Genomic DNA, 13,263 nt, shown 5'->3' with positions numbered 1-13,263 from the left:
CTCCCTTCTCTGACCCACCTGGCCTCTTAGGAGCAGACAGTCCCAGCTGCAGCAATGGCATCGCATCCACCAAGAACAAACAGAACCACAGTAAATACCCCGCACCCAGCTCCTCCTCCTCGTCCTCATCCTCCTCGTCCTCCTCTTCCCCGTCCTCCGTCAATTACTCCGAGTCCAACTCAACAGACTCTACCAAGTCCCAGCCCCACAGCAGTACCAGTAACCAGGAGACCAGGTGCCTGTCTTGCTCCTCTCTCTGCACTCTGCTTCTGTTCTGTGCCTGCTGGACCCACCTCTGCTCTTTTAAATGCTGCCTTCTGCCCTTTACCCTCACCTCTGTTATAGGTCTGTGGCTGGATTGCAACCCACTGACAGGTCAGACCAAACACTTGGTTCTGGCTTTTGTCCCTATTCAAGATGTAGCTGTCAGTTTTCTTGGCTCTGGTTTTGTCTGGAGTTGCGGTCCTGTCAGACTCACACATGATGGCCTACCTACACAGGGTCTCCTCTCAGGAGGCTGAGCCTATTAGAACCTCTAGGGTCTACAATTAAGGAGTTTTGTGGAATCAGGCTCATGGACAGCCATGTGAACTGGCCTGTAGACTGCAGTTTCAGATAGCACTCAACAGGTCCCAGGCATGCCTAGAAGCTGACCTTGGTGTAGGTCCCAGCCAAGGCCACAGAGATACCCAATCAGTTCAGTTGGTAGGGACGAGAGAGATACATTGACGATCTATACCACTTCAGAGGAGAGCCAGTGAGGAGAGAGTCACGGGTGCAGCTTTGAGACAAGAATGGGAATCATGTAACAGGCACCTGGAGATAACTACAGTAGGGCTAAAAGCTTAGAAAGCTTGGGCTGTTCTTTCATGTTCCTGGCAGTCCTTCAGTTTGATGCCATTATAGGACCCGTTATGGTCTCTCAGGTAAACTGATTCAGGCTTACCTGAATCAGTGATCAACAAAACCTCAAGGAGGCCCAACTCCTGTCTCAACCCTGCTCCACAGTGACAGTGAGATGGAGATGGAGGCAGAGCACTATCCCAATGGTGTGCTGGAAGGCGTCTCCACACGCATCGTCAATGGGGCCTATAAGCACGACGACCTGCAGACAGATGAGTCCAGCATGGGTAAGTACTGATCCTTAGGATGACCCAGCTCCTTTGTTCCTTGAGAGGGCAACATACAGCCATAATGCCCACTTCTGGGGGGGGGGGGGGCTAAGATGGCAGGCTCTGGCAGCTTGAGAAACTTTAGCTGGACTGAGTCTACCACGTTCTTGGTCGTTTCCAGATGCATCCTTAAGGTGGATTCCACTGTGTAGGAAGGTCCATTCCTGCTGCCAAGACTAGAACCCTTCAAGGCTAAAGGGAACTCAAGAATGTGCATCTCATTAGCACCATGCATTTGTGTAGGGTGGGAGGAGAGAAGTCTCCAAGTCTTGCCCCTGGTCTATATGCCAGGTAGACGTAGGCTTCTCCACTTGCTCTCCTAGCTTGCCTGCCTTTCAGAAGCTGTAGCTTAATGGGGTTCTGGTTGTCCTACCCTCTTCACCCTCTAATGTGTTCTCTGCTGGCCTCTGTGTGCAGACGATGGGCATCCACGGCGGCAGCTCTGTGGGGGCAACCAGGCTGCCACAGAAAGGATCATCCTGTTTGGCCGAGAGTTGCAGGCATTGAGCGAGCAGCTAGGCCGAGAGTACGGCAAGAACTTGGCCCACACGGAGATGCTGCAGGTACAGCATAAGCCAGTCTCACACAGAGCCGTCCCCATCTGATGCCGGGCTCTGGAAACATCTAAGTGTAGTAAGAGTAGGCCAGAATGGGCTCTAGTCATATCTGCAGTGGAATGTGGGGTGTCTAATTCTATAGCCTAGGTATATTGATCTCTCACCAGGTCCCATGCCATGTTCTGTCCTCCTCTGAAGCTATGGGACTATGTATAGTGTGCTACATTCCCCTCATGGGAGCTTTGTCTCTTAGGATGCCTTTAGCCTACTAGCATACTCAGACCCCTGGAGCTGCCCAGTTGGTCATCAGCTTGATCCCATCCAGAGGGAGCCCGTGTGTGCTGCTCTCAACAGCGCCATTTTAGGTGAGTGCATCTAATAAAGGAAAAAGCTAACCCATGGGTGTGAGGGTCAACATAGACCCTTAGAGGCTCCTGGGCTTTTAGGGCTAATCCTAACCCTAACCTCCCTTTGCCCAGCTGAGTTCATTGGCTGCTCGTTCATTGTCATGTGCCAGGCCAGCTTCCTTGCTCTAGAGCAGGCCAAGGTCTTCAGGTTCCTATCATGAAAGCAGGTCCATGGCCTGGTGGCTAGGACACTCAAACGTTGACACTCTTCCCAGAGTTCTATCCATAGCTTTAATTCCATTCTCCATCTTTAGGAATTTTGACCTGTGCCCAAATCCTTGGCTAGGTATTGACCATACCTTGTAATTCCTCCACAGAGTCTCAGAACCTGCCAAAGCAGCCTCCTCTGATGCTCGCCCTGGGCCAGGCATCTGAATGTCTACGGCTCATGGCCCGAGCAGGCCTGGGATCCTGCTCCTTTGCCAGAGTTGATGACTACTTGCACTAGCAGACCTTCTTGGCTGGCTCTGTCTAATCCTCCTTCAGCTCTAGGGCTGAAGCAACCCTGTCCTCCATAGGCATCTGGTACAGAGACCTAGAAGCCATGGACAGAGTCCACTCTTCCTACCTGGCTGGTCCATCCTCCTTTTTTTCCTCCCTCCCTTCTTCTTTCTCTCCCTCCCTCCCTTCCTCCTTCCCTCCCTTGTCCTCTCCTCCTTGTCCCCTTTCATGTGCAGCGGCCTGTGACTCAGTATTGGCTGGTTACTCGTGCAGTAGCTTCTCCCTTAAAGGAGATTTTGTTTTGAGGAGAGGTTGAGTTTTTTGTTTTCGATTTTGGTTTCTTTTGGTTTTTTTTTTTTCTTTTCAGTTTTTTTCCCTCCTGACTGAGCCACCAGTGTTTATCTCGGGAGAGTTTGTGCTGAGCTGGTTTCTGCTAATTTAGTAATGAAGCCTATCCAGGTTAATGATAGCTTATTATTTTCATAAGTAAAAAAAAAACAAACAAATGAGATTATATATATATATATAAATATATATTAAAAAAAGACACAGTATTTATCGTAGCACTAGTGGTCCAGCACCTCTTGGGTGAGGCTGTCCAGACACCATGTGTTTTTATTTGAGTCCAACTCATTAAAAAAGAATCATCTCTTGTCACTTCAATCAAATGATTTGTTTATTTTAGGGTCCCCTTTTGTTGAGCCTCAGGTTCAGCTGCTGCCCAGGAAATATGGGTTTGGGGGAAGGCTGCTTGGTGAGCAAGGTCAGAATAAGCTGTTTGCAGCATCCCAAGAGGTGTGGGTCTCTAGGCCCCCTATAGGCAAACAAAACAACTGCAGGTTCAGGGATTCAGGGAAGTGAGGTGGGCCAGGGGCACACAGCAAAGCAAGGGAACACAGGGTCTGTAGCCAGCATGCTGTCTACCACTCTACCCTGCCTCTCACTGCCTGCCTTGCCCCTCTCTCCCGTCTCAATGCCTGCCTTCCCTTGTTAAGATGGCCAAATAATTCATTACTCTCAGTTGATTGCCTGGAAATTACCTGCCTTCAACCCAAGAGCTACTGTACCAGGCTGCCAAGAGGAAGCCATTCCCAAGACAGAGGCCCTTAAGGACAGGGCTGTTTCCTTCCTGCCGGAGTCTTCACCATCACTGCCCAACTCTGATGGGACTGATGCTTTCTGTGAAGAAGTTGGTACCTCATGGAGGCTAATTCTTGGACCACTGGTCCCAGAGTTGATGGAACCCTTGACTTCCTGATCCCGATTTCCCTACAGCTTAAAGAAGGCTGCTCCCTACAGCTTGGCCCCAGCGACTCTTAGGAAGGGGAGATTCCATGGGCCTTACAAATGTCCCACCAGCTGTTTCACATGGATCCTCACAGCTGGTGGAACAATAGCAACAACAAAACACACTGTCCCAGGGCTGAGATGCTGCCAGGACATGGGTAGGCCATCTGTGAAGGGGACTGTCTGCCAAGGAAGAGGAGGGTCTATGCAGAGGACACCTAGAAGGGCTGGCCAGCATTTTACCTGCTTCACAGGGTGAGTGAGAAGCCTAGGCCACCTCTGCAAAGACTAGGGCCAACTGTGGCAAGCCACAAGTGAGTTCAGTCTCCAGCTGCATCTGGGCAGGATAAGCTTTTGTTCTGCTGGTGGACAGAAATCAGTGGTAGGGCTGGAGATGGTCTGTGCCCACCAGGCCTCACGAGGCCCACAAAATTGAGTTAGACCATCTGTCAGTGAGGGACTAGGGCCCTGACTGAGAGCTCCCAAATTTTGCTTTAAGGGGCTAATCCTACAGGCTACTGTTTTCATGGTTCCTGTCAGGGCCTTAGTTAGCAGCTCATCAGGAGGTCTTGTCCTGTGTAAAAGAAATTTCATCCTGTCCAAGGCTGGAGCACCCCAGCTCCAAAATCAGGTTGGAAATATCAGGCTGTTAACAATGAACCGCCTTACATTTGGAAATGAAAACCAGAGGCATTTGCAGAACAATGGAACTTAGAAAACCTCTCCACCGGTCCTCTCCTTTTACAGTAAAAGAAACAGGTCCAGGAAATTAAGTGACTTGACCAAAGCCACACAGCAAATAGTGGCAGAGCCAGGACTATTTCTGTGGGTTAGACAGTCCTGTCTAGACCCAAAGCAAAATGGCAAATGAGCTTTGTAAGGGGTTAGGTTGGCATGAGTTCAGCAGTGCCTGAGCAGCTGGCACCTTTAGGGGTGTGACAGGGTGGGAATGGGTGCTGAGACTTGGGTCATGGAGTGGCTGAGAGGGCCTTGGATGGCTCGGGATTTCTGTGTGTCCGCCTGGCTCACACTCAGTACCTGTGGCCACCTCCCCATTTTCTGTGCCTTATCTCACTGTTTCAGCTGAGTCCAAGTTGTTTACTCTGTTCCTCTCCAGAGAGGCTTTCTATCCTAGTTGGACAGCTCACTTTGGGGACATAAGCCTTTGTCCCACAAGCTGTGGGGAGGGCCAAAATCAAGCTGCTGGAGCCAGTTATTAGTCTAGTTCTGCTGCCAGAGGAGACCCATATGCACCCCCAATCCTACTAGCCTGTTTCCAGGAACCTGGAGTGAAGAGTAGTTCCTGAAAGCAGCTTAGTAAAGGGCTGGACCTGACCCTGGTGTGCAAAAGGAGGACCTGGTTGGGTTGGGTTGTCCAGTCCTGAGGTTATAGCATTTCCTAACTCACCTTCCCTTTGAGGCACAGATGGTAGCTCCTTGCAGAGCAAAGGCCGAGTGGGCAGGTGATTCAGAGTCACTCCCCCATCCCTTCCTCCGAGGGTCTGTGGCCAGGTGCAGACTGGGTGTAGGATATCACGAGCTAGAGAAGTAAGGACTGCCTGGCTACCCAGCACCTTCCCAGTCCTTAAGCACAAATATGAGGCAGAGGACTGTTGGGGCTGAACGTTCCTTTGGTTACTCACAACTCAGGTATGCATGTCATCAGGCAGCTGGACAGCAGAGCCCTACTTCACCACCAATCACAGGCATTTGGACCTGTGGCCAGATGGTGGCTTCTGGCTGTCCTAATGCCCACCTCTTTGCATAGGTTCCCTCCATTATCATCTACAGCTGAAACAGGCATCCTCCACATTGTGCACACTGGTTCTGCCTTTGTCCTTGCAAGTTGATATTCAGCATTAGCATGAAACTTGTGGTGTGAGAGGGTTAACAGAATTCCAACACAGACATCCTAGTAAATTTTACTTGAGATGAAAAGATTCCTGTTGTATTTTGACAGAATTATTTTTATTAAAATACACATCCATGAGCAATTGTGTCTGTTGTTCAGAATCTTACTGGAGTTGGGTGCGTAGTTGTGTGTGGGGGGGCTACTTCTAAGTACCTCAGGGACTTATGAAGTGCCAACTTTCAACTATTAAAGACTCCAAAATGGACAGGGAGGTTAACTAGTCCTCAAGCATGGAAAACAACATTGAACTTCAGAAACGTGGGCTATGGTGTCTTCTTTTCCTCCAAAAAAGAAATAGGGCTCAGGCCCCACTGATGGATCTACACAAATCTGGCGCCTAAGGCTCCAGGGTCATAGTGGGAAGAGGGGAGGAAGATTGTAGGAGGAGCAGGAGGTTTGCTGCCAGATTTCACCTGGAAAGGTCAGAAGTTAGACCTATGGAGTCTCATCAACATGGCTGCGTAAACAGGACCTGAATCACCAATTGAAGGGGGAGCTCTCATGAAGCCTCAGCTTTTGACAAAGACAGGCAACTAACCCTAACTAAGGAGTGCTGAGAACAGAGGAAATAGTTTCCCTCAAAGAAGAGTCCCCACATGTGTTATCTAAGTGGACAGCCCTGAATCATTCCCAGAAAAGTAACATGGACTGAGCAGGTTATATATTTACACACACACCAACAGTGAATAGAGGCCATTGATATTGATCTCAATATTGATATTGAGAGAATGACTGCATGAAAAATATTGGAGGGGGAAAAGGGAAGGGAAAACTTTGTTAGTAAATATTTAAAACATTTTTTTGTTGTTTTTTTGTTTTTGTTTTTTTTGGGTTTTTTTGGTTTGTTTTTTTGTTTTTTTGTTTTTCGAGACAGGGTTTCTCTGTGTAGCCCTGGCTGTCCTGGAACTCACTCTGTAGGCCAGGCTAGCCTTAAACTCAGAAATCCACCTGCCTCTGCCTCTGCCTCCCAAGTGCTGGGATTAAAGGCATGCGCCACCACCGCCCGGCTACTGCACAATTTTTTAAAGAGTTAATTTTACTATTTTTAGGTATGTATATACATGTGTATATGAAGTGGGGTTATGAGCATGTCGCTGGTGCCTGTGGGGTCCAAAGAGGGCACTGGATCTGCCAGAGCGTGTGTTAAAGGCAGTTTGAACCATTCGATGTATATGCTGGAACTGAACTCTAGTCCTCTGCAAGAGCAGTACCCATTCTTAACCTCCTAGCCACATCTCCAGCTCCTTCATCTGAATTTTTGAGTCAGGGTCTTTCAGTAAACATGGAGCTTGCCAGACCAGCTAATAAGTCCATGAGATCTTATTTCTTCTTCCCAGTGCTAGGATTGTGGTAACCTGGCTTTATATATATATATATATATATATATATATATATATATATATATATATATATATATATATATATATATTTTGAGGATTCAAACCCAGATCTTCATGGTTGCACAAAAAGAAAGCACTTTACCCACTAAACCATACCCCTAGTCCCTATATGCAACCAAAAAGGAATTTTTTTTTCTTCAATAAGTACAGTGGTGTGCAATTATAACCCCAGACCTTGAGAGGTAGAGGCAGTTTGATAACACAAAAGCTGACTGTATTCTGAAGGCATTCACCCAAATCTTGCAATCAGAGTTAAAGATGCTCCTTTTGAAGACTTTTGGGTTAAAGGGTTAATGGCTTAGTAATGGGTGTTGAGTACAGTTAACCAAGGGGACTGAGAGACCAAGGATTGGTACCAGTTGTCAGTTTCTTGCCTTCTGGTTGGCATAGAACCAAAGTTTCTCCCAGTGTCATACAGAGACCTGCTTGTTCCATGAAGAGGAGATGTGGACCTGTTTGATTCTGGAGAACCACCTCTACTAGGGAGTATACCTGGGCTTCCGGACAGAAAATAGAATTTTTCAGATGGCCTAAGTTCCCTACTTGAGCAATAAGTTCCCTTGAAAAAAATTTTCTTTGTTGTTTTTTGCTTTTTAAATATTTATTTTATATATATCAGTATACTGTAGCTGTCCTTAGACACATCAGAAGAGGGCATCAGATCCCATTATAGAGTTGTGAGCCACCATGTGGTTGCTGGGATTTGAACTCAGGACCTCTGGAAGAGCAGTCAATGCTCTTAACCTCTGAGCCATCTCTCCAGCCCCAGAAATTTTTATCTGTTAGGACTGGTTTAAACTTCAGCTGGAGATGCCTGCCACCATCCAATAGGGGAATGAATGGGGACAGCCTGCCATGCAAGAGTAAACCCAGAATTCAGATTCAGGTGGGCCCTGACCACTTTATTATTATTATTATTATTATTATTATCATCATCATCATTATTATTATTATTATTATTATTATTATTATTATTACTATAGATGAACACTTGTAGTATATCATAAACAAGGACATGAAAGAGTGGGGTCTCCATCAGTGTAAACAATATACAAGTTGCAGGGTTGGTTAAACTGTTAGTGTAAGCAAGCCAGGTAGTCTCTGGGGCCTGAAAATGCACTCAGCTGTATTCCCAGGGTTCACCTGCTATACATGGCCACAGGATTCTGTATAAGGGGAACTATCTGGGTATCTTGGTAACATTAACAGCAGGGACCCTTCCTTAGAAGTCCACAGGGTGAGCTTAGGTCGAGTCCATTTACAGTTGTCAGGATTGGAAATGGATTCCAACCCCAATATATGGGGTGTTGGGGTCTAGGCATAGTTACCATTGGTTTGAATAGGAATGGTCTCCATAGGTTCGTTATGTGAATGCTTGGTCATCAGAGAGTGGTGCTACTTGACAGGGATTAGGAGGTGTGACCTTGTTGCAGTAGATGTATCCTTGAGGAACTGTGTCACTCAGGGTGGGCTTTGGGGTTTCAGTTGTTCAAGCCAGGCCCACTGTCTGCCTCTGTCTGTTGCCTGTGGATCCAGATGTAGAACTCTTTAGTACCATGTCCTGCATGCCATCATGCTCTCCACCATGATGATAATGGACTAAGCCTCTGAAAATGTAAGCCAGCCCTGATTAAGAGTTTTCTTTTAAAAGAGTTGCTGTGGTCATGGTGTCTCTTCACAGCAATAGAACGGTGACCTGTGTTGGGTTGAGAATGGTTTAGGAACTGATACACTCCTTTTAGCATCCCAAAACCCAACCAAGAGGCTGGCTTTTGTTGTCTCCTTGACTTCTACCTCTTAGTTACCAAAGGAATTGCTGGAGAAATTGGAATTTTTGAACTTACGACCTTAGGAGGCTGTGCTCCAAGGGTACCAAGATGGGCTAGTTTGGACCAATGGGCCAGATGACTCTTAGTGAAGATTTCTGTTGGATAGTAAATAAGTTGCCTGGGTCCCGACTATTCACATGTCAGTTGATTGCCCAGGTTTTGTTGGTTTTCCAATAATAACCTTCAGTTTCCTGCCAAGCCCAGACCTTTATAGATACAGGATTGCACTGCCCAAGACTAGCAAAATCATAGCTTTCTCTCTAGGACTAAGGAGTCAATCGTGACTTTGGAGGAATTTGTTTTGCATCCCACTAAGTACAGTGATACTTACACAACTCTGGCATCAGCAGGAGCCATCAATAGGGGAGATACAGTACTGGGCTAATCAGAGTTCAATTTTTTTTCAATAGTGGATCCACAACCCTAGTAGCCTCTCTCTATATATTTTTTCTTTTAACAGAAGTCCACGTAGAAGGTAGGTTAGATCTCAGTGGGAAGATTAAGCTATACAGTCTCCAGTTTCAGTCTTTCTTAAGTCTCATACTCAGCGTCTTATGGATGTTATGGGTCTTTTCTACAGTCAGACAAGACAAAATAGGCCAACCACAGTCTTCAGGCCCTGCCATCCTTACCCACCACCACTGCCCAGTGACATCCTATTGGCAATCTGCCATTGTCCTCAGTAGCTTTCTTCAGCTGGGTATGGTATATCCTCTGGCGGTCTTCTCTGCTTTAGGGGTGGAGAGAACCATAGGATATGTGCCTTCCCATGTTGACTCCAGGACTAGGGTCCAGATCCTCTTTACCCACACAAGGTCACTGGGCTGGAACTTGTGTGTAGGCTCAGACTTGGGTAAAGGTGCAGCCTCTCAAATTGTCAAATGAATAGACCATTGGGCTTGTTGCAGGGCCTGTAAAGCCTTGGGCATGGGGATGGTTAGTAATTTCTGCATCACAAACATAGCTTAGTAAGGAGATGGCGAAGCCTTCCAAATAAAAGTTTAAGTAGGGAGAGATCCTCTTGATGTTGGTCCATTTGGCCCTAAGAAGGACAAATGGTAGGAGGTTGGCCAAATTTTCTCCAGTCTCAAAGACATATTATTTAAAGGTCCTACTTACTCTTTGTGCTTATCCTGAGCTCTGTAACCTATAGATGCAATATAGTGTTCAGTCACCATTTAGGACTTTCGTCAAATTTGGGGAAACTAGCCGTGTGGCCAGGCTGTTGTTGGACTCCAAGGAGAACACAACTGAAACCAAGGCATTAACTCCCAGAGGAGTTTCCTGGTGACTACTGGGGCTGTCTCCATTTGGAATAGGTTTCCACCCATCCAGAGAAGGTATCTATGAAAACTAACAAATTCTTTATTCACAAGTTTTTTTTTCCCCAAGATAGAGTTTCTCTGTGTTGTCTTGACTGTCCTAGAACTACCTCTGTAGACTAGGCTGCCTTTGGACTCAGAGAGATAGGCCTGCCTCTGCTTCCCAAGTGCTGGGATTAAAGGTATGCACCACCACTGCCTGGTAGAATGGTGGGGTTTCTCTCTGTAAAGTTTACTTCTCAGTGTTCTCCAGGGGTGCTTTCTTGGGTATGGGTTTCTTCCAGGGCTTTTTTTCTTCCTCCTTTGGGTTTCACTTTTGTACAGTGGTTCATCTGATGTTTTTGACAAGGTTGTCTAGTGGAAGGATGTAATATCTGGGCCTCAGTTACTCAGCAGGTTTGGATGCCTCTAGGTGGATAACTGGTGGAGCTTGGTGACTATTTGTCTTCCAAGAATAGTAGGGAGTTGAGGCTGGAGAGTTGGCTCAGCAGGTAAGAGCACCAACTGCTCTTCTGAAGGTTATGAGTTCAAATCCCAGCAACCACATGGTGGCTTACAACTACCAGTAATGAGATCTCATACCCTCTTCTGTTGTGTCTGAAGACAGCTACAGTGTACTTAATTATAATAATAAATCTTTTTGTTTGTTTGTTTGTCTTTCGAGACAGGGTTTCTCTGTGTAGCCCTGACTGTCCTGGAACTCACTCTGTAGACCAGGCTGGCCTTGAACTCAGAAATCCACCTGCCTCTGCCTCCCAAGTGCTGGGATTAAAGGTGTGCACCACCACTGCCCGGCTTATAATAATAACTCTTTAAAAAAAATTAAAAAAAAGAATAGTAGGGAGTATGTCCAGCAAGAACAGCCACCTATTTTTAACCTTCTCAGCATCTATCTTTTTTTGTCCATTGGGTTTTTTTATATATAGTTTAGGCATTGGGGCAATTTGGTTTGGGCAGGGTGATCAAGATCTGAAGATGCTGTATTGGTTCTAGGGTTGCCTTCTGAGTAGGTAGCTGCTGCTCTTTTTTCCTTGGCCCTCCAGAGATCTCCTTTTTGATGCCCTTTGCAGTGGACAATGGGTATCTCTTTTGGCAGCTGTATGACCTCTAATAGGGCCAGGATTTCTGGCTGAGGTGAGCACACGCCCCCCCCTTTAAAGCATGTCATGGACATGAGCTGTAGCAAATCCATATCAGATGTCTGTATACACAGTGATAGATTTACTTGTCCTCCAGCAAAGCGCCTGGGTTAATGCCAGAAGCTCAGCTAAGAGGCTGTACCCACACTGTACTGTCCATTGTACTGTCTACCCACACAGTTGTCCATGACAACTGTGGCCCCAGGATACCTGATTCCATCTTAAACAAAACTGATCCCTTTAGTGTGCAGTACCTCTTCTACCTCTGTTAGGTCAGGTCTGACAGACTGGACCATGTCAGTCAGTTCTAGGCGACTGTGGGAGAGGCTTTGTTGGGGTTTGAGTCTGGCAGGAGGATTGCTGAACTGATGACTAAAGTTTCACAGAATCAGATACAGGGCTGGTCTAGGAAAGGTGCTTGCTTACTAATGACTTTTTCAGATTTTGGATATCCATCTCACTGAGGTCTCCTGAATGTTGTGAATGTCCTTCACAAGAGAGCACACAGACTTTTCTTTTTCTTTTTTTCTTTTTTTATCTTACTTTATGTGTATTGGTGTGTGCCTGCATGTATATCTAGGTAACATGTGTGCCTGGTGCCTTTGAAGACCAGAAGAGTGTCAGATCCCCTGTAACTGGAATTAAACACTGCCATGTTGGGTATTGGGAATAGAGCCCAAGGTCCTCTAGAGGAGCAGTCAGTGCTCTTAACGACAAAGCCATCTCCCCAGCCCAACACACAGAAACTGTGAGAACTGAATAGAAAGTCTGTATTGCTGGCCTACAACTGCATAGGAAGTTTGCCTAAATCATGCAGCTCCAGATTCTTTTTTTTTTTTGCGTTTTATATACAAAAACCACATCCTAGTTGAAACACTTTGGTTAGCAAGAACAGTTAGTAAGGAGCAAAACTATAGAACTCAAAAAAAAAAAAAAAAGATTAGTAAGCCAAAAAGCAAGATTAGTATATTTAAGGACTTTTCCAGGTCCTGGAACTGTGGACTAGTTCTTAGATGGATTATTAGGTTTGTTTCCATTTGGCAGGTTTGGGGTGTATATGCTGGGTCCTAAGGTTAAAATGGTGTCTCTAACATGGATTTAGTTGGACTAAGGTCTCAGGGCCTGTCACAATGTATGGACCATTCCTTAAGCAAAGGATCTTGGGCTGTCTAAGACTGAGTGAGCAAGCTGGGCAGTGGCATGTGTTCATTCCTTCTGGGATTTGTCTTTTTGTTTTTTGTTTGTTTGTTTGTTTGTTTGTTTTGAGACAGGGTTTCTCTGTGTAGCCCTGGCTGTCCTGGAACTCACTCTGTAGACCATGCTGGCCTCAAACTCAGAAATCCACCTGCCCCTGCCTCCCAAGTGCTGGGATTAAAGGCGTGCGCCACCACCGCCCGGCTTTTTGTTTGTTTTTATATGTATGTTTTGCTTGCACATATGTTTGTGCAACCACCTGTATGTCCTGTGCTCTTGGAGGTCATCAGGTTTCCTGGTACTCAAGTAATGGATAGTTATGAGATTATCATATGGATGCTGGGAACTGAACTCAGGTCCTTTGCAAGAACAGCAAATGCTCTTAACTGCTGAACTACTTCTCCGGCCCCTTTCTCCCTGTTCTTTTTTATTTATTTATTTATTTATTATATGTATGTATCTATTTATTGCACTGTAGCTGTCTTCAGACACTCCAGAAGAGGGCATCAGATCTCTTTACAAATGGTTTTGAGCGACACCGGAAGTGAGCTACAGACAAGATGGAAGCACCTCCAAATTCCCTGACCTCCTCTACCCTGGGTC

At 46.2% G+C, this 13,263-nt stretch overlaps 1 protein-coding gene across 2 annotated transcripts in view; it reads left to right on the top strand.

Annotated features, from left to right (window-relative positions):
* Positions 1-5,858, top strand: part of Ranbp10 (RAN binding protein 10) — a 63,217-nt gene extending 57,359 nt beyond the window's left edge. For both annotated transcript variants that reach the window (XM_031341236.1, XM_031341237.1), the window contains 5 exons: positions 31-235; positions 1,009-1,130; positions 1,590-1,735; positions 1,983-2,094; positions 2,454-5,858. In XM_031341236.1, the coding sequence (XP_031197096.1) occupies positions 31-235; positions 1,009-1,130; positions 1,590-1,735; positions 1,983-2,094; positions 2,454-2,584 (716 nt within the window). In that variant the 3' untranslated portion in view covers positions 2,585-5,858. The remainder of the gene's footprint in view (positions 1-30; positions 236-1,008; positions 1,131-1,589; positions 1,736-1,982; positions 2,095-2,453) is intronic.
* The last annotated feature ends 7,405 nt before the right edge of the window (positions 5,859-13,263 follow it).

This window comes from Mastomys coucha, unplaced genomic scaffold (genome assembly GCF_008632895.1).
Source record: "Mastomys coucha isolate ucsf_1 unplaced genomic scaffold, UCSF_Mcou_1 pScaffold22, whole genome shotgun sequence".
NCBI classification, from domain to species: domain Eukaryota; kingdom Metazoa; phylum Chordata; class Mammalia; order Rodentia; family Muridae; genus Mastomys; species Mastomys coucha.
The sequence above is the reverse complement of the archived record's forward strand: the minus strand, read 5'-3'. Positions and strand labels throughout refer to the sequence as shown.